Below are 24716 nucleotides of genomic sequence, written 5' to 3' on the forward strand. Positions count from 1 at the left end.
TTTACTTACACTATATTTTTGTCGTTCAGCCTGTGCCTTTGTATAATAATTTGATAAATCAATATCCTGAGAGGATTTTCCAAAGATAGAACCATCTTTTCCAACATAAGTCATTTATATTAGATTAAAAATGATATCATAAAAATTTTCATTATTGTTGAGTTGAAATAATACATATAAACATAATTGACCACAACATTTAGAATTAATTTCTTGAACTTGAAATGTTTGATAAACACCATTCTGTAAGAATTGTATTACTTCAACAGGTGGTGGCATACCATAACTATCAAAATAATATTTATCCTGACTATTATGAATACAAACCCAATGAGAACCATTCTGTGTGTCTAAATTCATAATAATATTCTTTGTATTCTTATTTATATGTATTAATTCATCTCTCATACAAATAACCACATTATCAATTTTTAGTGTTTTACAATACTTAGTAAGTTCTATATTTGACGTTGTATTCTTTCCAAATTGTTTAAACCATTTATCCATTTATTTATGAGAAAGATACAATCCATTACCCCGTTTAGTTAGTTTAACACCCGCTTGAGCGATAGAGGAAAGCATATCTCTAACCAACAATCTAGCTTTATCAGGTAGACTTTCAAGTTTTTGAGCAAAATCTACAATTACACCACTTCCACTAATTTGTTTCTCCAACTCCTTGTTATGTCTTTCCAATTCTTTTTGAGCTTTTAGTTGTGCCTTCCTTTCGTTAGCAGTTTTTACCGCTGCTGAAATTAACAATTTACCGCTGCGAGTTTACCAGTCAATGCTCCCGCCGCACTTAAACCAGCAAATAAAGGAATTAGAAACGGGAGAAATCCTCCTCTTGACTCGTCTATTGAATATTTCTTTAACATAGGTTTCGTCATTTTAATTTTAAGAGATCCAACATCATTTAGTGTTTTTACTTGTGTGTGTGTGAGTAAAACATCAATTCTTACAGCTCCTTTTCTTTGAATTGTATTAACATTAATAATACAAGGCTTTTGATTTTGAATACAAGATGTTAATTTATTAAGATTGATTTGATTAACATATACCCCAACCATTTATTTATGAGAAAAAACCTATGTGATATTAATCATAACACCATTATCTGTATTAATCTGTAATTCTGTTTCCTCCAAAAGCAAACAATATGCATTAACCTCTTCACTCTCCCCTCTTTCAATGTATAGAGAAGTATCCACTCGATTAGACTTTATAGTTTCCTTTTGAGAACTCAGGTCAATTGCGTAGATTGTATAAAGTTTTTGAAACGCAACCATATCCAAAATAGGATCATTATTACCGTTGCTTTCACACACCTTTTGGTAAGACTTTTAGGCTTCCGCATAATCATTTTTTTCCCAATCAATTTCCAATCTATCTCGCGGATAAAATGTGCCATCAAGAGAAACCCGAAGTTGTTTCACCTTACCATTATCACTCAGCGCATTATTCTTATTAGTACCGTCCTCTCCATCTGGTTTTTTAAAAATGAGCCAGAGGTATCATGGCTTTCCTTGAAGAACACCCAAATTCCAAGTGTAGGTAGTGTGTTCCAGTTTAACGTGTTGACATCTTATTTTAAGGTATGATACATTTAGCGGTTTCTTTGAGTTAAGTCTTCTATTTAACATCTCTTCCGTTTTAAGATTAGGAGTATATTCACTGATATACCAACACAAATCATTAATAACAAATTTATTATTTTCTCCAAAAGCATTTTCAACCCCAAAAAGCAATCTATTTACATTATCATTCCTTTGTAGTTGAAATCTAATTTTAAGCCCATACAAAACTTTATCATAATCACAAAATCCAAATATACCTTTCAGAGGTACTGCTACGGTAAATCTATTCTCAGCTTTTGCGTCATCATTATACATTGACTTCCTTTGACTATAACCAGGGTCTGCGTTTGTACCCGTTGACATATCAGGAATAAAACCTTCAACAGCTCCCTTACCCATTCTATCACTAAACGAATATAGTGTAAATTTCATCATTTCAGATGTAGCAGAGATATAATCAACCGCTTCAACCTCTTGTGTTCCAATATACAGGCGGACACTGTCAAACATTTTCCAGAAGAAATCATTTACGAGTGTAGCATTAGTATTATTCGCAGCCTTAGTGAATTTAAATTTACACAGCAAGAAACTATCAGCTATATTCAAGTAAGTTTGTTGATTATTTATTTCAAAACTTTTTGTTCCGTTTGAATTCCAGTCTGTTCCTGTTATAGCATTTACCTTAAAATAGTCTTCCTTTTTAGTGGAGTTTGAAATGATAATCGTATCATCCAAATCATAGATACTATCAATCGCTTCCATACTTGTATTTATAGAGCATTAAAATTGTTGAAACCCTGACCCAAGTATTTTAATGATTTTTTGTCGTTCTTGTGAAGATAGTTGAGTTTTACCTTTTTTTATTTCTTTGATTGCTTGTAATTTATGAGACTCCTTTTGAGCATCTTTTATACTCTTTATAGCACCCGCAACTGAACCCACGGCAGAAGCAGTTGAACCAATTAGGTCTTTATGTTTAAGGATGGTTGAACCAATACCCATTAGAGTATCAATTATCCCATCTCCTTTATTTCGAAATTGATGACCTACACCTCGTTGTCTCTTAGGTTTATAGTATCCTCTACCCACATACCTTGTATAGTATGGTGAAAGGTACATGCCCTCCCCTGTAATTATTTTATATTTTCCCAACTCGTGTTTTCTCACAATAACCATTATTTATTTATTGAAAAACTTCACGTAGGTGAATTCTGATGGATATAATTTCATCATTAAAGGATATCATACGATTATCTTGGTCGGTTATCCTAAAATTTACTCTGTATATGGTTTTTTCTGACACAGGTAAATAGACAAGATTTTTTGGTTCCATATTAAATTTATAACCAATCAGGGTTGAGTATGCACTGAATGAAAATATTGTATTTGTTCTTATTCCATCGTTATAAGCACCATCAATCAAATCACAATGAATTAATACTGAATTTATACCGGAGGATATTTGGATAACATTATCACTGTAAAACGTCCCGTTATTTTCAATCTTTTTTGAAGAGAAACCCAATAGCTCTCTAAACGAATTTTCAATCGTGAAATCAACTTTATAATTATTTTTAAGTTTAATAGTTGATTTTGAAGTGTGTTTTTGAATATCTATTACAATATTTTTTGGTTCATCACCTTTTTCTTTCATAAGGCGAGAGACTTCTGAAGATATTTGAGAAATCTCGTAAGCTCCAGGTGAAACGGTTATAGTTTTATATCCACTTCCTGGATTATAACTAAACTTGTTGTTTTTCTCTGTGATATTAAACAAGGTATTATAAGTTTCCATCGACAATAAAGATGCCTCATATGAGGTAAGGGGGTCAAGTTGTAGTGGGTAAGGGAATGAAGCTGTGTAATCGCTCGTTGTGAAATTAAAACTAAGAATTGTGCTTCTCATCTTATTTAATATCTAATAAAATATCTTTGTATTGACATTTATTAATTATTTTCATATTCATCAACTGATCTAAAATGGCTGAGGATTCATTAAAACAATTGTTGTTTCCAGCCTTCTTACTACCTAACAACAATAATAGCCTATTAACTAATTGTGATGGGTCATTTGGAAGAAAACTAACACCCGAACCAAGCTTACTTAAAGCATCAATAATATGTTTCTCCTTCTCATTCTTCTTACTTTTACCAGCAACAGAAACTCCATAATCAAGTGCATTTAGCAACTCAATATATACCCTATCTTCCTCTCTTTCCATATCAAGTGGTTCCTCAAAATATTTTGAACCGCTGAATCCGGGGTTTGTTAGAAGAAACATTAATCTTGGAGTTAATTTAACATTTGGTTGAGTAGAACTCAAGAACATCAATTCATCATTAAATATCAATACCTTTTCTTTCACAAGATGGAACACTGCTGGTTCTTCTGTTGGAATGAGACCTGCTCTGGTTTTTGAATCTGCCAAATATTCATTGTTTTGAAGAGCTTCCACTACATAATTAGGGGGTTGATTTACCTCCTCAAGTTTCTGAAATAATTCTTCATCATTATATTCTAATTTTCCAAGTTCTTGTTTTGTTATCTGACTAAAATCTTTGAGCATTTGAAGTTTTTTCGGAGTAAATTCTACCGTGGGAACTGTAGGGTGTTGAGTTTTTAAAAGCGGTTTAAAAAATTTCTCTTGTTTTCTTTCAAAGGCTTCTTCACCAGTTAGTTTCTGTCTCCGTTTCTTCTTTATCTCTTCCTGTTGCTTTACAACTTTTGAAACCAACTCTTGATGTTCTTTAACCTTTCTTACTCTTTCTTCGGTATTCATTTTCTGTATTTATTTATTGAAAAATATCATTTAATGAATTGTAAAGGTCAATGGGAAAATTTTCCTTTTCTTTGTCATTATAGTAAATGTGTTGAAATAAATCCTTTTCTTTAAATATTTCATCAAATTCTTTATTGGTATTAATACGAGTTGTTATTTCTTCTTCACTAATACTTGTATCTCTGCTTTTCATACGTTTGCGTTGAGTCTCCTCATCGATATCAAAACCGAATGATAAAATCTTAACTCCATCACCACACAATTGTTTAATAATTTGTCTCATTCCTTCAGGATTAGTTTCTAAAATCCCAAGACCATTAGATTTTACTTTATTTAACTCACTCTTACAATGTGAATATTTTGTAGAACCAAGAGAGACCTCCTCAAATATTTGACCTTCGTTCCTCAATCGCATATGTTCCTCCATTGAAATGTAGTAATCATCTTTCCCTTCTACTTCTCCTGGTCGCTTTGCTCTGGTTGTAGTACTCACAAAACGAATCATAGGGTGTTTTTAAAAAAAACTTACAATCTTTTCATTTTTACTATTCAAGAGTTTAGATTTATGAAAGTTCTTTCCTGAAGCAGATTTACCCACAAGATTAATAATAATAGTTATCATTTATATATGTAATTATGTTTAAAATAAAAATACATCCTTTAATATCTCATCTTGTTTCACAACAATATATTTATATTTTTCAATCGTGTGTTTCATATAATTTTCAAATTCTTTTTTACTACATAACGTAGAGCAATTATCTCTCCAAAAATTATTTACATCTATTGAATTTAACTTAAATAAAATAAAAGTATTGGCATTGTTTCTTATTGAGCGTCGAGGGAGTTGAAAATATGATTGACTAAGATATATACAATTACAAGAAGAATGTCTCCCTCTTGTATAGTAGCTATCCATTACTGTTTGGTTTCTCTCATTAACACAATCATCAAAGATGACGAGGTTCTTTTTTGATTTATCTAAATCTTGAGGTGAAGGTATATCATCCGTATTATCACTGAGAATACAAGTTATGGGTTTTGGTTTCGATTTTGATTTCTGTGTATCACAAAATAATTGTATTATATCTTCAATATTATAATCATTTAGTTTGTTTTGAAGTTTAAATAAACCGATAATGTCTTCCTTTTTAAGACCTGCATTAAAACCCTGTGAGAGTAGTTGATACTCGGGTTGAAAACTAGACTTTGTAAAAATTATTAAATTATCATAATCTAAAAAATTAGGACCAAGGAGCATCTTTAAAAGTAAACAGGTTTTTCCACATCCGCTTGAACCAACTATTAGACATCTCAATGAATTTGGAATGTTTTTATGGTTATTAAATTTTATCTTATTTTCCCAAACGGGTAAAAAATCATTCATTTATATATTTGGAAAACAAGTCATCTAACTTTTTTTGAGCTATTTTAGAAACTATATTTTATCCTGAGTTCGGGTTTAATTTCAAAATAATTCATTATTTTATTTATATAGTATCTTGTATTAACATTTCCATTAAAATTATTTTGAATAATAAATATCATTAAACCCTTATACATTTCCTCAATACAAATAGTCTCTTCCCTTGAAAGAAATGGTGTATTATCATCACAATACTTAACATTCATCTCTCTTATTAATCTTGTAAAGTAATTCATTTTTGGTTCTAATTTAAAAGAGTTATATATTTTTTTATTTTTTTTATTATCATTAATTAAAATTTAATCACAGAAAATACATTGTTTATATGAACCCTCATTATTAAGCCCTATTCTATCACAAGCCGGACAATTCTCTAATTTATCATATGGAGAGTCTGGAAATTCTAAATCCACCAAAGCTGAAACACACTTGTAAGCCTTTGGCTGTGCAAGAGCCAGCCTTTGGAAATAGTCCAATTTATAATTTGGCATCATTCCTGCATTCTCTAAAACCATATAGCTTTGTGATGGATGAGTCAATTGCACTTTTGCACGATTGTACATTTTTTGTACATTGTCGACTTTTGCACAATTTTAACAGTTGTACATTTTTTAACGTACAACTGTTAAAACCAACAATAAATCACTTGCAGCCAAATAAATTAAGTGCATCGCTTGCAAACTACATATCCAAAAATGCATGGCTGCATCAGATGGCCATAAAGTAAGTAACTCTTACAGTAAAACTTGTGTAAGGCTATACTTACATTTTATTACTTTTCTTGAAATGTAAAATGGATATTAATGTGATCATAACTTACAATCCCAGGAAAGTAAATGGCCAAAAATATCATTTCCATGTACAGTACTTTCCTTTGATTCATATCCTGAGTGTGCTGCAATTGAGAGAACATGGTTCTGGGTTGTCCTCATACACCAGGGATTTCAGGCTGATATAATGAGTACCGGTAAATCTTTTTACTCATGGTAACCAGAAGCAGAAAAATGAAAGCAAGAAATCATTCTCTGACACACTCTCCAGAAGCTTACTTTTAGCCATTCAATCGATCTAGGTGTTCACAAAAGCTGCTTCTCTAGATTAAATGAAAAATGTGGAATTTACAAAGTAAATAAAGTGACGACTGAAAACAAACAAGGTTTGAATACAATGTTTTTGCTTAGAGTTTTTCAGCCGTCAGTTCAATGGTCGTGATGAAACTTTTAAGGCACAGTTCATTCATTACATCCATCCTTCTATTTACAACAATGCAACATTAAAATGGCTGATGCGAAGCTGTAATGATGAAATTTTGACTCGTTATGGAATCCATCCATGAATGTATGCTTATCAGACATGATTTGAAGCGAAATACATAATTATTATGTGTGCATAATAAGTTGCTTTGGGCAGATTGGGATCATTAGCCTCGGTAGGCAGCTCATATGGAGAAGGACACTGAATCCAAGTCTGCCGCTGCCTTTCGGTTCAGGTTTTGAAACCAAAAGGTAAGGGTTTAATGGGGTTAAGCGGCAATCCTTCTTCAAGGATGTGGCCTTTGCATTTGTTAATCCGGAGCCACCTTTTGGAAAGGTGTACTACCCCATTTTAGATTCCCGATCAGGCTTGCATGAAGCCATGGGAGCAGGTGGTGGATGGCCATGCAGGCAGCTGATACATATTTGCCAGTAATGCCTACATGGCCATGATGGGAGGCAGATGATTCTCTTCTGGAGAACAATGGTTAGATTCCCTGTTTAGTAGACACTTCCCAGAAAAAGGCAATGGTAAACCATTTCCGTACATGCTGATAAAACAATCATGATCGGAAATCGAAGAGATTAAATTATGGAGCCGGATGGTGAGCCCGCCAGGCACATGAAAGTACGCAAATGGTTACTGGGGAAGAGCAAATTCTTTTGATGAGCAGGACTGTCCGTTATGACGGGACTGGATCAAGCCCGCAAGGAAATCCATTCACTGAGGTCACCAGGACTGAAAGTCGAGTTCTAAGCTTCTCAAACATTCACCAATTTGGGACATTGAATGTAAGGCCAATGAATCAGGGAAAGTTATATGTTATAAAGAGAGAGATGGAGAGGCCAATAACAGAAATTTTGTGGATAAGTGAACTTAGATGAACTGGTTTGGGGCACTTTCAATCTGATGATTACAAATTAGTGTTTCTACTAGTCAGGAAACATGTAAAATAAATGGAGTAGCAGTGATTTTCAATAAGAAGATGGCAGGTATAGTACTCGGTTACAATCCAATCAATGACAGGTTAATGGCAGTGAGGTTGAAAGGCCAACCAGTGAACACCACCATCATAGAGATATATGCTTCATCTTCTGCAGCTAATGAAGAAAATGTGAAGGTGTTTTATGGAAAATTGTAGGAAATGATAGAACAGGTACCTAAAGGAGATGTTTCCATTATCATGGAAAATTTGAATGCAAAAATGGGAGGAGCAGGAGCACCAGGGATTGTAGGAAAGCACGGACTTGGTGTCCATGTCCGTACGAATGCTGGATTTCTATGTGGAATATGAATGAATGAATGAATGAATGATCGTTTTAAGGCCATTTTTCCCCGCTAAAGCGGGGGTTAGCCTTGCGGGCCCCATGACAATCATAGTTCCCTGTTTGAGGCAATGCTTTTTTTATGGTCGGATGCCCTTCCTGACGCCAATTTCTGGATTTCTATGTGGAGAATGAGCTAATTGCAAACATGTGGTTCAAACAACCCAAATGCAGACTGTACACAACTACACATGGACCTCAACTGATTAAAACATAAATTGACTTCACCTAATCAGATTGACTACATTGTAATCAATGGAAGATTAGAAAGAATATTTCAAATAGCTACAAAGGTGTAGGCACTATAGAGGGTGATTAAAAAAAAAAATCAATAATATTCCAACTTTTCTATTCAAAAATTTCCAACAATTTCCCCCCCGCCAAATTTTTTTTTGCCTGAAAACTCCCTGACACTCAATGATAAACCTCTGAGACTTTTGCCATCTCTGACAAAAATGGCGACACACACACACACAGGCAGATACACAGACATCTCTCATCGTAGAAATAGCAAAACCTTTGATTGTGTTGATCATTAATTTATCAATGTGATCAATGTGGATTATGCTGAAAAATGGGGATGTCGGAGCATCTGATATGTCTGATAAGAGGCCTGAACACTAAACAAGAAGCTACAGGAAGAACAGAGTATAGAGAGACAGAATGGTTTGGAATTGGAAAAGGGATCAGATAAGGGGTGCATCCTCGAAGGTGCATCTAAGGTGGGTATAGGGGGTGCATCCATCCTTACCCTTACTCGTTTAAACCGTATGATGAGTATATGAGATGGAAATCAAACTTGGATGACATACAGGCTGGAGTCAGGATTTGAGGAAGACACATCAATAATCTAAGGTATGCAAACGATACCACTCTGTGGGTGGAAAGTAAAGAGGACTTGAGATGAAACTGCTGCAGACAGTGAAGAAGGAAAGTGAAAAATCTGGTCAACTGAGAAAATCGATGTGTTCAGATTGGTAGACGACCATGTGGAAATAGTGGAAAGTTTCATCTTTCAGGGTTATAAGATTGAAGTGAGTGGAGAATATGGATGAGAAATTAATTAAGGGAGGCACAAAGCGCCCCTCCCCTTATATGGGACGGTTTCTCTGTATGCAGCTTTGACATGGGGACTGAAAATTCGTTTCTTGGCTTCTACTTGACGAAATCGGCTGCAAAGTTCAGAAGTAAATGTTTTGTACATTGAGGTAATGTGTTCCAAATTTCAGCAACATCCATTTCCATATTCTTGAGTTTTACTAAGAAAACCCTCAAATTAATGTTGGCAGTCCGTCCGTCCAAAATGTGGATGGCACTCATACCTCAAAGGCTATACATTGAAACTAGCTGAAACTTGGAATATACATCGGGAAATAGGTCTAATTAATGGCTTTCAAAACAAATTCAAAATCTGCGCTCATTATGGGGGTCTACGGCGGTATATGGGGGGTTTGACCCCTCCCCCTCCCCCCAAATAGGTATTTGCTCTCTTCTCCGAAACTATACATAAGTTGTTCATGAAACTTGGCCACAAGCTTCATATCTGATGCCTAACGAAGATGTATTGACCGCATCAAAATCTGCGCTAAATAAGCAGGTCTATGGGGGAGGGAGGGGGACTGACCTCCTCCCCCTTGCCCCCCCCCCCCCCCCCAAATAGGTATTTGCTCTCTTCTCCGAAACTACACACACAATTTCAATGAAACTTGATCACAACCTTCATTGCACTTGATGTACCAAAGTTTGTTCAAGGCATAAAAAATATCAGGGTCTGAGGGGGTCTATTTGGGAGGAGGGGGGGAGGAGGGTTGAGTGACTGTTGCTCCCGATCCAGGTGAGCTTCAGGACCCACGGTCCTATTTTTGCTTGGTTCATAGGGGCGACCCCCAAAAAGTTTCCATAGCAAAAAAATTCGACTCCCTTAGTAATTCTTGGGGAAAATGCAGGGGCATAGAAAAGGCTCCTTTATATGGTATGTGGCATGTGGCAAACTATAGAAAAGAAGGGCCATTGAAAAAAATCTCATGTGCATGCTGCACTACCCTTGTGTTCTGAGGAGGAAACAAGTAATGCTCTCGAAAAGTTCATATAAAGGGGCGCCAATTTGATTGTGCCAATTGTCAACTTTTCTGGAGCATTACTTGGTTCCTCCTAAGAACACAAGAGGTAGTCCAGCATGCGCGCGAGATGTTTTTTTTGAATGTCCCTTCTTTTACACTACCGGTCAAAAGTTTTAGAACACCTCAATTTTCCCAGTTTTTATTGAAATTTACGCAGTTTAATGTCTCAATGTACTCTGAAATTAATCATAGAACAAATAAACAATTGGAGATAAAAAAGAAATCATAGAATCATTTTGTTTAACAAAATTTAATTTAAATTTTTGACTCAGCCAAGTAGCCACCTTTTGCAGATATAACCGCCGAACACACTCGTGGCATTCTTTCTACAATGGAAATCAAATATTGTTTGGGAAATTCTTCCCAACACTGTTGCAGAAGTTCCCACAAATGTGTTGCACTTGTAGGTTGCTTTGCTTTCACCCTTCTGTCCAGTTCATCCCAAACCAGCTCAATGGGGTTTAAATCTGGAGACTGTGCTGGCCATTCCATGATTTGAAGCCTACCATCTTGTTCTTTTCCTCGAAGGTAGTTTTGACATAGTCCAGAGGTGTGTTTAGGGTCATTATCTTGCTGTAGGATGAACCCCTGACTAACTAGGCATATACCAGAGGATATTGCATGGTGCTGCAAAATGCTGTCATAGCCCTTTTGGTTCAGGGTGCCAGTCACTCTGTGCAAGTCGCCGACTCTGGATCCAGCAAAAGAGCCCCAGCCCATCACGCTTCCTCCTCCATGTTTGACAGTTGGTGTCACACACTGAGGAACCATCCTTTCGCCTACTCGATGGCGTACAAAAACCCTGCGTGATGAACCAAAGATTTCAAATTTTGATTCATCGGTCCATAAGACCTTCTTCCAGTCTTCAGTAGTCCACTGGCGGTGCTTCATGGCCCAGGCAAGCCTCTTTTTCTTATTTTGCCATCTTAGCAATGGCTTTCTTACTGCCACTCGACCTGTCAAACCTGCAGCTCGAAGTCTTCTCTTCACAGTTGAAACTGAGACTTGCTTACTTCGACCAGTGTTAAGCTGTGCTTGAAGCTGTTGTCCTGTGAGCTGCCTATCATGCAAGCTGTTGACTCTCAGAAACTTGTCTTCTGATTCTGTTGTGGCTTTGGGTCTGCCAGACATCTGCCTGTCAGAGTTTCCTCCAGTTTCCAACATACTACTTCCTGCAGTGCAATAGTGTCCAAATAATGCTTCAGAGGGTGTAATAACAGTCTGTTCCAATACTGCTTTTATACAGACAGGGGGTTTGTAATCAAGTAATCAGCAGAGGTTGGGACACCTGTAGGAATTGTTTGCATCAATTTTGAAGGCTTAATTTACTTACATTGCTGCAGAACAGCTGTAAGTTGTTAACCCATTGCTTGTTCCCCGAAGAAGGCCTTTTTTTTTTTTTTACAATATAACTGCAATTTACATTATTTTCCCGTTTTTGCTAACCTCAACTTTTTTTTCATCTCGAGCAGTTTACTGCTTACCTTTGTACCATTTCAGGTTATTCACTACTGGACATGAAACTGTGTAAATTTCAATAAAACTGGAAAAATTGAGGTGTTCTAAAACTTTTGACCGGTAATGTATATAGTTTGCCACATGACATATACCATATAAAGGCGGGCCTTTTCTATGCCTCTGACATTTTCCCCAATAATAGATGGGTAACAATGGGGGGAACAGCATTGTCAGGATTGACAAAGACATGCAAAGACAAAGATGTGACAAAACAAATCAAGAGGACCTGGGTTTGATTCCTGGTCTGGGCATGTAATTTTCCCACATTTATCAATTTAAATCAAGAGGAAGCTGGTGCATGCTCTGGTATTTCCAGTTGCAAATTGCAATGTATGGATGTGAGCCAAAGACAGTGAAAATAAAGAAAGGAAGAAGATTGACAGTTTTGAAATGTGGTATTGTAGATGAATGTTAAAAGTTCCATGGACGATAAGAAGAACAAACAAATCAGTGCTTGAAGAAATTAGACCATCATTCACATTGGAAGTGAATTCCGACCTGCTTACATGTGCATGGAAGAAGTTTCGGGAACTGAGTGGCGTGCTGATGTCGTTGAAGCTGAAGGGAAAGGTGTATGCTGCATGTGTGAGAAGTGTTATGATTTATGGGAGCGAGACATGGGTCATGAATGTAGAGCAGCAACGAAGGCTGGAAAGGGTGGAAATGCGAATGGTTCGGCGGATGTGCGGAGTATCGTTGAGAGAGAGAGGAAGACAAATGATGAATTGCGAAAGATGATGGGAATACAGCCTGTGATTGATGCTGTGAAGAGGAACAGGTTGAGATGGTTTGGTCATGTGTTGAGGAAGGATGAAAGTGACTGGTTGAGATGAGTGATGGAAATGAATGTAGAAGCAAGTAGAGGACGAGGAAGACCGAGAAAGACTTGGCTAAAGATGGTGGAAGAAGAAATGCGGGCAAGGGGTTTAACAAGGAGAGATGCAGAAAATAGGGCAAAATGGAGAAGATTGTCATGGGGACCGCAAGGCTAACCCCCGCTCTAGTAGGGAGAATGGCCTTAAAATGCACGTTGTTGTTGTTGTTGTTGACAAATCAGAAATTTTGAAAATCAATTTTTTTATTTTTTGAAAATTGTGAAATCTGAAAATTGAGAAAATCGTGAAAATTGGAAATTTATAATAATTAATTGGTCACTTCCGGTTTGTGGTGAGTCACTTCCTGTTTTTGAGTTGAGTCCGTTTTGGTTTGGGGTCAAGGGGGCAAGGGGGTGGGGGAGAGTGGGGAGGGTGGGGAATGTTGTCTGGGGTGGAGGAATGTTGTCTGGGGTGGAGATGGCCTGCCCGTCCCCTTTTCTCATCTACTCACCTGCATGTAAATACCTGCCACTGCACCTTCGCCTGCCATTGTAAAAACTTGCACTTTTTTGTTACGGGCAATAAAGACCATTTCTTTAAGAAACCATGGTTCGACTTATTCTGTCCATTTTGATGGCGACATAAGACTGCTGAGGCACTTGACCAGCTCAGATTTGTTATCCAAATTTAATCTCAGGTGCGGTTACATGATGTTGGTTTCGCTCGACCGACTGACTCGAGTCTGTCATATAATTTCCGGGACGGTCCCCATTTGGCTCACTTAGATCACCGGTATGGTAAACGGACTTTGGGTGGGAGGATCCTGCCAGAGTTAATAGTTGCAAACGGTATCCGGGGTTTAGTAGACACGCCGTCCTCTTGGAGTTATCTAGAGGCGACGCGACGCCTAAAAACGAAAAACAGGAGAACCATATATACATAAATACAGTTAATAGATTAGTGTTGCACTTTCTGATTGGTTGGATGACATCATATCACAATTAAACTGTCAACATCTGACTGTTCCCTGGTACAATTGATTTTTATACGATATAAACATATTCCAGTCGTATTTTTGTATACAATATCGAGGCTATCTTTTATACCATTTTCCCTCATCATTTTCATCATTGTTTCCGACAATGTAATCTCTAGTTTTTCTCGTTTTATAACTTTTGACTCATGAGTGATCAGCATTGCAAGCCTTCGATAATATTGTCATCCGTGTGAACCATAATTAATGGCACCTCTCCAACTGGTTCATTTTCTGTGTGTGTCGAACAATTTGATTTCCTCCACGAGAACTAATGGTGGTAAGATTGAGCACTGCATAAAAGCGGGCCAAACAATCAATTTTTCACTTGGTAATGGAAATTATCATTAGTGTACACTGTCTCAAGTCCTTTAACTGCTGACAAAAGCGCATTGCACAAACTGCTCGACAAAGAATGCGACAATGACGAAGAGTCAGACTGAGAATTATGCAGTCGGACTGCAGTCAGACTGATAACTATCGTTACCGTATTACAATATTTATTTCTGAAATTCATTCCCCAACTTGATGATAATTATAAATTAAAATTAAAATATAATGTTGGCATTCACCTGAGGCAAAGTCTTCATATAAAATAAATTAATTATGCTTTCTGGAAATATTACAAGCACTCAAGATAGAAGACGAAGACTAAAAGGTACCAACATTTGGGTAGACAAAAGGTATGAGGATGATTATACTGTTAAAGATGCAATTTTATACACTTTGAGGTTTTGGCTGCACTAGATGATATCATCCATGCCTGGGTTGCTTTTTTTCCACATTATCATCAAGCCACATTGGTCGCTATTTCAGTTGCATTGAATAACTCCACAGCACAATGTACTTCCTTCATAGGAACTGAACATGCTGCAACTGGGATGGCCAGTTCTGGTCACTCGTCAATAATCTGGGAACTGATTTTGTTTTCACATTTCAAATGAGAATGAAGTTGCTTTGCGCGCACCATCACAAATCCCCACATTTCCCACCTAAAGCAAGGTTGAAATATGGCAAAACGTTCCACCAGGAATGACCAAATATCAAATTTAGAGTTAAAAATTTTTTCCGGTTTTGACTCCGTGACCTTAAGTCCACACCCCCTGTGGCCTGAACACGAGTTCAAATCAAAAAAATTGTTACCTATTTAATGTGCGCCCCCCATATGTTGATTGCATAGACAAAGTTTAATTAGGAGAAAAGGGAGAGTAGGACGAGTGAGAAGACTTTCCTACGAAGTCCAAAAGCATGCAGGCCAGCATATTTAAAGAAAGGAAAAGGTAATTGAGGCTTGCTTGGTGCTATAAGGCCTTCATGATTTCTGTTGATGATCCAGTATACCAGGTTTCCTGCATGGCTCTGTAGTGAAACATTGTATCCACAAGACAATTTGTACAGGCAGAAATGTATACACTACTTGTGAAGGAATAAAACAGAATGAACGTGTACCTTTACCAGCAATCCCCGGTTTATAAACACCCGGCTTCCAAACATCTGTTCGTACGAACATTATACTTTACAACCATATTTCGGACTTTCGAATGTTCGATCCATTCACATGAACACAGCTTTTTTTCAACATATGCTAGATGCAGGGAATCGGACCTCGAGAGTTAATTACTCATTCATACCATAATTCACAGCTCATTCACAGGGGCTTTGCTCCACCAATCTTCCACAATTTCGCACATCATTCTCTCCACGGGGTTCCTCTTACCGGCACAAGAGACAACTGTGCTCTCCCTGCTTCACCATAAACCCCTCTGACCAGCTGGTTATCCCTCGTCCTCCTTCACACTACACACATTTGATTTACTCTAATTTATTAATTTTTTGATTTAAAAAGTACATGTAATAACTTTTTTATATTAAGAAAAGGTTTAATAGGGTTGTCGAACATAACGTGCTGAGCGCGCAAGAAATTGGATGCTCAAATGTGGGGAAAAAACCAATGCGTGGGCGACGTGGTGAACAGCAGAACACAGGAATTCATTCATGCTCCCACCTTACTGTACTGTACTGTATTTGTACATGTTGACCTCCTTGACACATTGTCTTCAGAAATTGGGGACTACCTGTACACCCCTTTAAGTCAAAACAATACCGCCTTTCTCACCTGCTCAATTGTCAGACTCTATAATTGACATCTCCTACAAATCGATGTGCTCCGATAGACCAAGTTGCTTGGTAGCACTGACAGTTTCTTGAGTTATGTGAGAGAACAAGCAACCAAACCCACCTGTCAAGTAAGTGTTGTGAGAGGAGTTTATGAAATAGTGACATAGCGGTTGGTTCATGTCTTCACTCCGGTCGATTTTTTCTGGTGGAATGACGTTGTTGATGTCTTCACTCAAGTAGCGCAAAAATCCATCGACCGATAGCTGCCCTGCACGAACAGAAAGTTAATTAGCACTATAAGCTGCATGGGTCCTCACATGAGCAACACAGGTGTGGACGTCATATTAAGAATCGAAGGACAACAATCATTCATACTCGTATATCCATCTCCCAAATTACATGGTACATCAAATAATCACTGCAAATAGTTGAAACTTGCATGCGGATGATGATAACCCCATTAATGTTATACATTAAAAAAAAAAAGTTAAAAGTAGTTTAAAAAGTTTACGAGACTATTTAATTTACTAATTACTATTTACTAATTAAAAAATTACTATTTAATTGTGTGTACGGTATTGTGGGTGCATGGTACTCTCGTCAAATTCCAAACTCATGTTCTAATTTACATGTTCTAATAATAATTTACATGGGGACCGCAAGGCTAACCCCCGCTCCAGCAGGGAAAATGGCCTTAAAATGCATGTTGTTGTTGTTGTTGTTGTTGTTCTAATTTACAGAGGGTATTGCATCAATGGCATAGGTAAAGACAATGCAACAAAGCAGTGAGGTGCTGAATATGTGAGAGACAAAGAGAAAGATAAAAATTTGCAGAGAGATTAAGCATCAACCATTCATCGCAATAATGCGAAGTCTTTATGCTACGTACTACTCCCCGATAGGTTCAAAATACAGACTATTGGTGTGCTGTGTGAATACAAAGAACCACATGCTTGTCATTTGACCTTCAGGAATGGTTAGCAATGGGACACCCAGTAGTAGTGTAACACCTTGTGAATATTAAATTGAATCCCAAAATGCAATACACACAAGACATAAGGAAGGACAGGTGTAGATGTGCATGAAGGTTAATGTACTATTTTCACTCGATAAATCCAATAATGACGAAGAACAAATATACCATATCGTCCTAAAAGGACAGTGACGTGATGTGACTGACAATGAGAGCAGAATAAAAGGAGTACACAATGGAGAGCTGAAACACATGAAGTGGACATTAAGTACTTCACCAAAGTCATAAGGATACAATAATAGGACTAAAAGCAGTTGAAAAAAAGTCAAAAAGGTTCACACTATGATTGCATCTTTTCAAAGACCATATAGTCTAGTAGGAAGACTAGGTCCCTCTGCACCCCCCGGAGATATACTTCTAATCAGTGTTTCTAGATTGGAAAAAATGTGTAGAAAATGACTAGCTATGGCCCCAAGCTGAAAAAATGTCCCACATACCATTTTTATGCAAATTACTGCTGCAAATTTTATGCAAAATTATGCAAATTTTATGCAAATTTTTGATGAGGAGTAGAGTTGAGGGGTCTTTGAGGGCTTCATCGAGGTGCTCTCGGTTGCAAGACTGGGTCATTCTGAGAAGCACAGCAGGGTCAGAGATCATGATGTTCTCCTCCTCAGTGAATCTCTCCATCAACAGCCTCTCCATTGCCTCACACACTGTTTTGAGGCAAAAGAGGGACTTTGCGTAGGCCTTTCCACTGAGAACACCTTTGAGAGATCCACTTGTTACTAGTTGTGCCTCAAAGAGAATCTCTGCATATCCAGAACCACGCATCTTGTGTCCAGTGAGCATCCCGATGTAGTTCATGGATGTGTGGAAGGGTCCAATCGTTACTACATGACTAGCAAATTCATTTGGCCAGCGCCAGATGATGGGAAGGGCTTTCATGCAGACACCCAGATCAAATGTATTCAGGACCCATCTCTGACCCACCTCAGCAGTTGCTGCCTCGGAACGCTTCAGTAGCTCACGAACAACTGCGTTGTCTGTGATCGGTTGGTGGATAGGCGTGCAGTAGTCGACTGTTGATTTGCTGGGTGGGGGAGAACCAGTTGCAGAGGTGAAACCCCCTAGCCCAGGCACAGGCTGCAGGCCATTGCCATGCCATGCAGGCACCAGGCACAGACCGATCACAGACAACGCAGTTGTTCGTGAGCTACTGAAGCGTTCCGAGGCAGCAACTGCTGAGGTGGGTCAGAGATGGGTCCTGAATACATTTGATCTGGGTGTCTGCATGAAAGCCCTTCCCATCATCTGGCGCTGGCCAAATGAATTTGCTAGTCATGTAGTAACGATTGGACCCTTCCACACATCCATGAACTACATCGGGATGCTCACTGGACACAAGATGCGTGGTTCTGGATATGCAGAGATTCTCTTTGAGGCACAACTAGTAACAAGTGGATCTCTCAAAGGTGTTCTCAGTGGAAAGGCCTACGCAAAGTCCCTCTTTTGCCTCAAAACAGTGTGTGAGGCAATGGAGAGGCTGTTGATGGAGAGATTCACTGAGGAGGAGAACATCATGATCTCTGACCCTGCTGTGCTTCTCAGAATGACCCAGTCTTGCAACCGAGAGCACCTCGATGAAGCCCTCAAAGACCCCTCAACTCTACTCCTCATCAAAAATTTGCATAAAATTTGCATAATTTTGCATAAAATTTGCAGCAGTAATTTGCATAAAAATGGTATGTGGGACATTTTTTCAGCTTGGGGCCATAGCTAGTCATTTTCTACACATTTTTTCCAATCTAGAAACACTGATTAGAAGTATATCTCCGGGGGGTGCAGAGGGACCTAGTCTTCCTACTAGACTAATAATAAACCAGTGTGAAGTTGATGTGGCCCAAAAGGAGTAAAAACGAAAGTGAAAGCACTAGCTTTGCATTCACATCAGTTCCCAGATCATTATTGAGTGACCAGACCAGGCAATCCCAATTGCAGCATGTTCAGTTCCTATGAAAGGAAGTACACTGTGCTATGGAGGAATTCAATGCAACTGAAAATAGCAACCAATGTGGCTCGATGACAATGCTCCAGAACACCTGACGTATAACTCCGTTGATGACGGCAGGGAAAAAAAGCAAACCAGGCTTGGATCATATGATCATCTAGCACAGCCAAAACGCCAACATTCGCAATCAAAATCCTCAAACAAAGCTATCCTGAGCACAATCTTGGCAAAAGGAAAGAAAACACCTGTCACCTTCAATATTGGATATTCATCAAAAATACTGTAGCTCAGATGGTTGAAGCGATGGGATATTTTGGGATATTTGTTCTTTCATATGTGAGGACATTTTATTGTGAAAGTGGCAGTTGTCCATTGCCATTCCATCAGAACTTTACGTGCTTGCGTGAGGGAGTCCTCAGCTGGTTCATTCCACCGAGACGAACACATTTGTCTCGTTGAAGAGACCTCAACATTGGGAGAGCAAGTAAGAGGTTAGTTCGCCTGAAGTCTGATAAAGAGGCTTAATAACCTTTTCCCGCAGATGGAATCCAGAGGCATTCATCTTCGCTCCGAAGTTACGGGAAAAGTTTTGAGAAAACGGCCATTCGCCAATCAAGTATGTTTTTGTATTAATCTTCCCTTTTGTCAATTATTCACAGTTATCTATCTATAATTCCAGTAATCTCTGTGTGTATGTTTGTATGTTTGTATGTTTGTATGTCTGTGACCGCTGTTTCTCGACAACCACGGGTCCGATATACTTTAAACTTGCCAGGTATATTGCTGGGGACCCGAGGATGTGCCTTTTCAAGGTTTCATATTAATCGGACAAGTAGTTACCGAGCTATGGCGATTTCTTTACCAAACTCCGCAAGCCGTTCGCTTTGGACCAAACCATTTCATGTAAATAGAGGGGGGGGATTGTCACCGTACTCGCAAGCCGTTCGCTTTGGACCAAACCATTTCATGTAAATAGAGGGGGGGGGGGATTGTCACCGTACTCGCAAGCCGTTCGCTTTGGACCAAACCATTTCATGTAAATAGAGGGGGGGGGGGGGGGGATTGTCACCGTACTCGCAAGCCGTTCGCTTTGGACCAAACCATTTCATGTAAATAGAGGGGGGGGATATAATTTTAGATATATATATAGTACGGGCATGCCCTAGTAGTAAATAATGGCAATGCATGTTTTACCTCTGGTGCCTGGAAATGTCATCACTGCAAGTTCAGAAATGTCTTAGTTATAACCTGGGAACACATGTTTCATATTCCAAAATGGTAAAGTGCATTGCCACATATACTTTTTAGAAATGTACTGTTGAGTACATATTTAGTAATTAAATTTGAAATGATGAAACGCATGCAATTTGATGAAAATGTGATGTTGAGGGTTGTTACGATGAAAATATTCATTAAGATGAGGTCTAGAAATTGAGGTGGCTGAAAAACAAGTTAAAACTCCTCAAAATGTTTTGCGATTCATTCAATTATTCTTTCTTGTTGGGGTAGTAATGAAGCATAATATGATTGATTGGTCTGAAAATATTCTCAGGTATTCACAATACAGGAAACTGGCGTATCCTGGGAGACAAGGTGCATTTAGACATCCCATGGAGCAGTTATTCTTGGCCTATGATATTAAGTGCTCAGGCGTTGGCACTTAATATCATTCGCCAAGAATAGATGTTTTGAGGGCTTGTCTTCAATGCATGCCGCGTCCCATTGCACCACAGTTTCCCCAACATAATTGGGTACAACCAGCAATGAGGAACCAACTATTGTGCAATTCTGGGCATGGACAAACTGTTTCCTTTCAATTGAGGTTATATTTCGGCCATATGTGTTTAAAATTAATGCACCATTAATTTTGTCTGCACCCAAAATCAAGACGTCACAGAGCGAGGTGTTTTTTTTTTGTAGACAGGCTCATGGATGAGCTAGAACACAATGGATCAGGATGCAACAGAACAAAAGGAACAATAGAGAGAGGGGCCGCACCAACAGCAAGGTTCAAGGATAAAATAGGGAGAGACTTGGACAAATAATGTGGTGAGGAATGAGGGGTAGGGGAAGACACATGGTGTGGACAAGATGGGTACAGAAGCAAACTCTCAGGAAGGACAAACTGGAAATTTGGAATGAGGTGGGTTTAGAGGTGGGAGGGGAGGGGTTATTGGAAAATAAAGGATCATGGTTTTGGATGGGGAATCTGAGATGGTGGTGAACAGCTGTCCTGAAGGCCTGGAGGGAAGACTAAGATTGAAGAGAATGTGAAAGGTGGTTCCACAGATGGGGGAAAAAAAGAAGAATGAATAAGTAGAGGTGAGCAGTGATTCTGGATTTTGGAAGTTTCACCAGAAGGGGGTTGATGGTGAACTGTGTACCCTGCAGATACATGGGGGGAACAAAGCACAGAAAGAGTAGAGGATACAAGACCAGAAAGGAAGCAGAAGAAGACAGGGACCATGCGGACCTGTCTGCAATGTGAAAGTGAATGACCCATAGACACAGCTTCATCACAGAAGATTCCAATAATCTTGAAGGCCTTGGTTTCCATGGTGTCAAGATGAGCAAGGTATGAGGCAGAAGCACCAGCCCAGAGCGGAAAGCAGCACCCCATCAAGCTGTGGATGAAGACCTTGGAAGGTGGATAGTACTTCAGGTGTGCCAATGAAGGACTTTGTACGGCAGAGGATGTCAAATTGGCAAATGGCTTTGGAGGCCAACTTTAAATTTTGTTTTTAACCAATAAAATCATCGCTGATAGTGAGACCCAGAAGTATGAATGACTAAATTGCCTCAAGAAGATTGTTAAGAAAACAGATGGGAGGGTTTGCCATACGGCCCTTTCAGAGAAAGAGAGTGAGAGTATGAGATTTGTCTGGATTGAAAAACATATTCCAAGTGTTTGACCTGTTTGTGATTTATTTTCAAGGTCTGAAGAGAGTGAAGAGGCTGCTGCCTGCATATCTGAAGGATGAGGGATGTCACGGCATAGGGTGGAGATGTCAGCAAATTGATCAAAGGGATTTTCTAGAGAGTCAGATAGATCGTTGATGAATATTAGGACTAGGACTGAGCCCAGAACACTGGGGTACTCCAGCCTTGGGGCACTCTAGCCTTAACAGGGAGAGGGGATGAAAGTATTCTTTTGAGAGCCGCATGTTGTCTATAAGAGTCGAGGAAGGCAGTAAGCCATGTGTGGAGTTGGCCTTGGATGACATAAGCAGAGAGTTTGGAGAACAATTTGGGATATCAGACTGTATCAAAAGCTTGATACAGTATATGTCGAGAGAGATGGCCTTGATCTCATGTCTGACATTGAGGGCATCCATACATTATTGGGAGAGCACATGATCAACATGTCCAAGGCCTAGTGACCTGGTCTGAATCCTAATTGGTGATCTGAGATGGGGCCATTGGAGAAGAGGAAGGATTTAATATCATACATTTCATATGAGGATTTCCATTGTGCGACTCACTGGGACTGACACAATCTGTCTATTTCCCGAACCGGATCTCAGTCAATGGATTAGCTTCTCTTCTAGACTTGGTTATGACAAACTTCCCTGCATTCAGACCATGTCTGCTGCTCTTCTTCTGCTCCAAGCGGTTCTGCAGATCATTTGCTTGTTAAAGTGGACATCTCTCTGGCCATTTTCAGAGAGCCTCCTCAGCGCCGATGAGTCTGGCATTTCACTCAGGCTGACTGGCATTGTGCTCAAACAGCCATCAATCATCTGGACTGGTCTCCCATCTCTAGTGCCTCTGACATCAACTATTCCTGGAAATTATTCCAAAGCAAACTGCTCTCTCTCTCTCATGCACAGATTTATCCCATCTCGTCTTCAGTTGTCATACCCTTCCTCCCGTCCATGGTACACTGAAGCTTGTGGTGAGGCAGTTGCCAAGAAGCAACTTGCCTTCACCTCATGAAAGGCTAATCCAACTGAAGGAAATCTCAGTTCCTTTCACAAAGCTTGGAACAAGTGTGTGTCTACCCTCAGGAGAGCCAGGAAACAATATCTCTCTACTCTCAAGACTAAACTCTCAAACCTGTCTCCCTCCTCCAAATCCTGGTGGCGTCTGGTCAAATCTGTTTCTGGTGTTTGTTCCCCTTCCATCCCCTACCTTACCTCAAACGGCTACACAGCTGACACGGCACGTGAAAAGGCTGAATGCCTCAACTCTGCGTTTGCCTCAAAATCTTGTGTCCCAAACCCATCTCTCTCTGTACCCACCTTACCCAGTCGAACCCAGCTGCTCCTGGACTCTGTGTCCTTCTCTCCTGACAAGGTGGATAAGTTTTTGTCAAACCTCGACTCTGATTCTGCAACTGGACCAGACGGCATCAGCCCACGGGTCTTAAAATCCTGCTCTGCCGCTCCATCTCACCCTCTCTCTGTTATCTTCACCCTCTCTTTTGCACAAGGTCATCTGCCATCTGCTTGGAAATCAGCCAACATTACCACTTTACACAAAAAAGGTGCAAAAGCAGATCCTTGCAACTACAGACCAATCAGCCTGCTCCCAATAATCAGCAAGGTCATGGAATCCATCATCGCATCTGACCTCAAATCCTTCCTCTTCTCCAATGGCTTGATCTCGGATCATCAATTTGGATTCAGACCATGTCATTTTACTCTGGACATGCTGCTTCTGCTGTCTCAACAATGGAAGGAGGTCCTTAAGGCCAAACAGGAAATCAGAGCTGTCTCCCTTGACATATCATGTGCCGTCAATACGGTCTGGCACCCTGCACTGCTCACCAAACTCTCCTCTTCTGGTATCCATGGAAATCTCCATGCATGGCCTGCGGACTTCCTCTCTGGTCGTAGTCAACGTGTGGCCCTGAATTGATTTCTCTCATCTCCCCTTCCTGTTCAGGCTGGAGTTCCCCAAGGCAGTTTTCCCCAAGGGAGTTCTCCATCTCTTCGCTGATAACTCCACTCTCTGTTGCTCCATTCCTCATCCCTCAGATCACAGTCTGCAGCCTCCTCACTCTCTGCAGACCTGGACAAAATCACAGACTGGTCAAACAAGTGCAACATGTCTTTCAATCCCGACAAATCTCAAACTCTTACTATGTCTCTCCGAAAAGACCGACTGGACAACCCTCCCATCTACTTTCTGAACAATGATCTTGAAGAAGTTCTGTCACTCAAGCTTTTGGGTCTCACTATCTGCCATGATCTTTCCTGGGAAAACCACATTTCCAAGCTGGCCTCCAAAGCCAGTTGCTGACTGGGCATCCTCCGTCGTGCGAATTCCTTCCTTGCCACACCTGAGCCCCTCACCACATACAAGGCTTTCATCCACAACTCAATGGAATACTGTTCTCCCCTCTTGACTGGTGCTCCAGCCTCATACCTAGCTCGGCTTCACACTGTTGAAACCAAAGCTTTCAGAATCATTGGAATTTCCCGCGATGAAGCTAACTCCGAGGGCCTTTCACTCACTTACCGCAGGCAGGTTGGTGGTCTTTCTGTCTTCTACCGACCCCTCTCCGGCCTAGCTCCCCCAGCTCTGTCTGTGCTCTGTCCCCCAAATATTCCTACAGGTTGCACAAGATCTGCCAGCAACCCTCTTCTGGTGAAACTGCCAAAATCAAGACTCTCTGCTCACCTTCACTCATTGAGTCAGTACTCATTCCTCTTTTCTCCCACCTCTGGAACAAACTCCCTCACTCTCTTCTATCCCACTCCTCCCTCCAGGTCTTTAAAACAGCTGTTCACCACCATTTCTTATCTTCCCCTGTCCAAAACC

At 39.5% G+C, this 24716-nt stretch overlaps 1 protein-coding gene across 1 annotated transcript in view; it reads right to left on the reverse strand.

Annotated features, from left to right (window-relative positions):
* LOC137435114 (1-phosphatidylinositol 4,5-bisphosphate phosphodiesterase beta-1-like) overlaps positions 1-24716 on the reverse strand; it is a 244230-nt gene that overhangs the window by 169200 nt on the left and 50314 nt on the right. The window contains exon 9 of the mRNA XM_078785120.1: positions 16088-16234. Coding sequence (XP_078641246.1) covers positions 16088-16234 — 147 coding nt within the window. The remainder of the gene's footprint in view (positions 1-16087; positions 16235-24716) is intronic.

This window comes from Myxine glutinosa, chromosome 9 (genome assembly GCF_964187855.1).
Source record: "Myxine glutinosa chromosome 9, kmMyxGlut1.1, whole genome shotgun sequence".
Classification (NCBI taxonomy): domain Eukaryota; kingdom Metazoa; phylum Chordata; class Myxini; order Myxiniformes; family Myxinidae; genus Myxine; species Myxine glutinosa.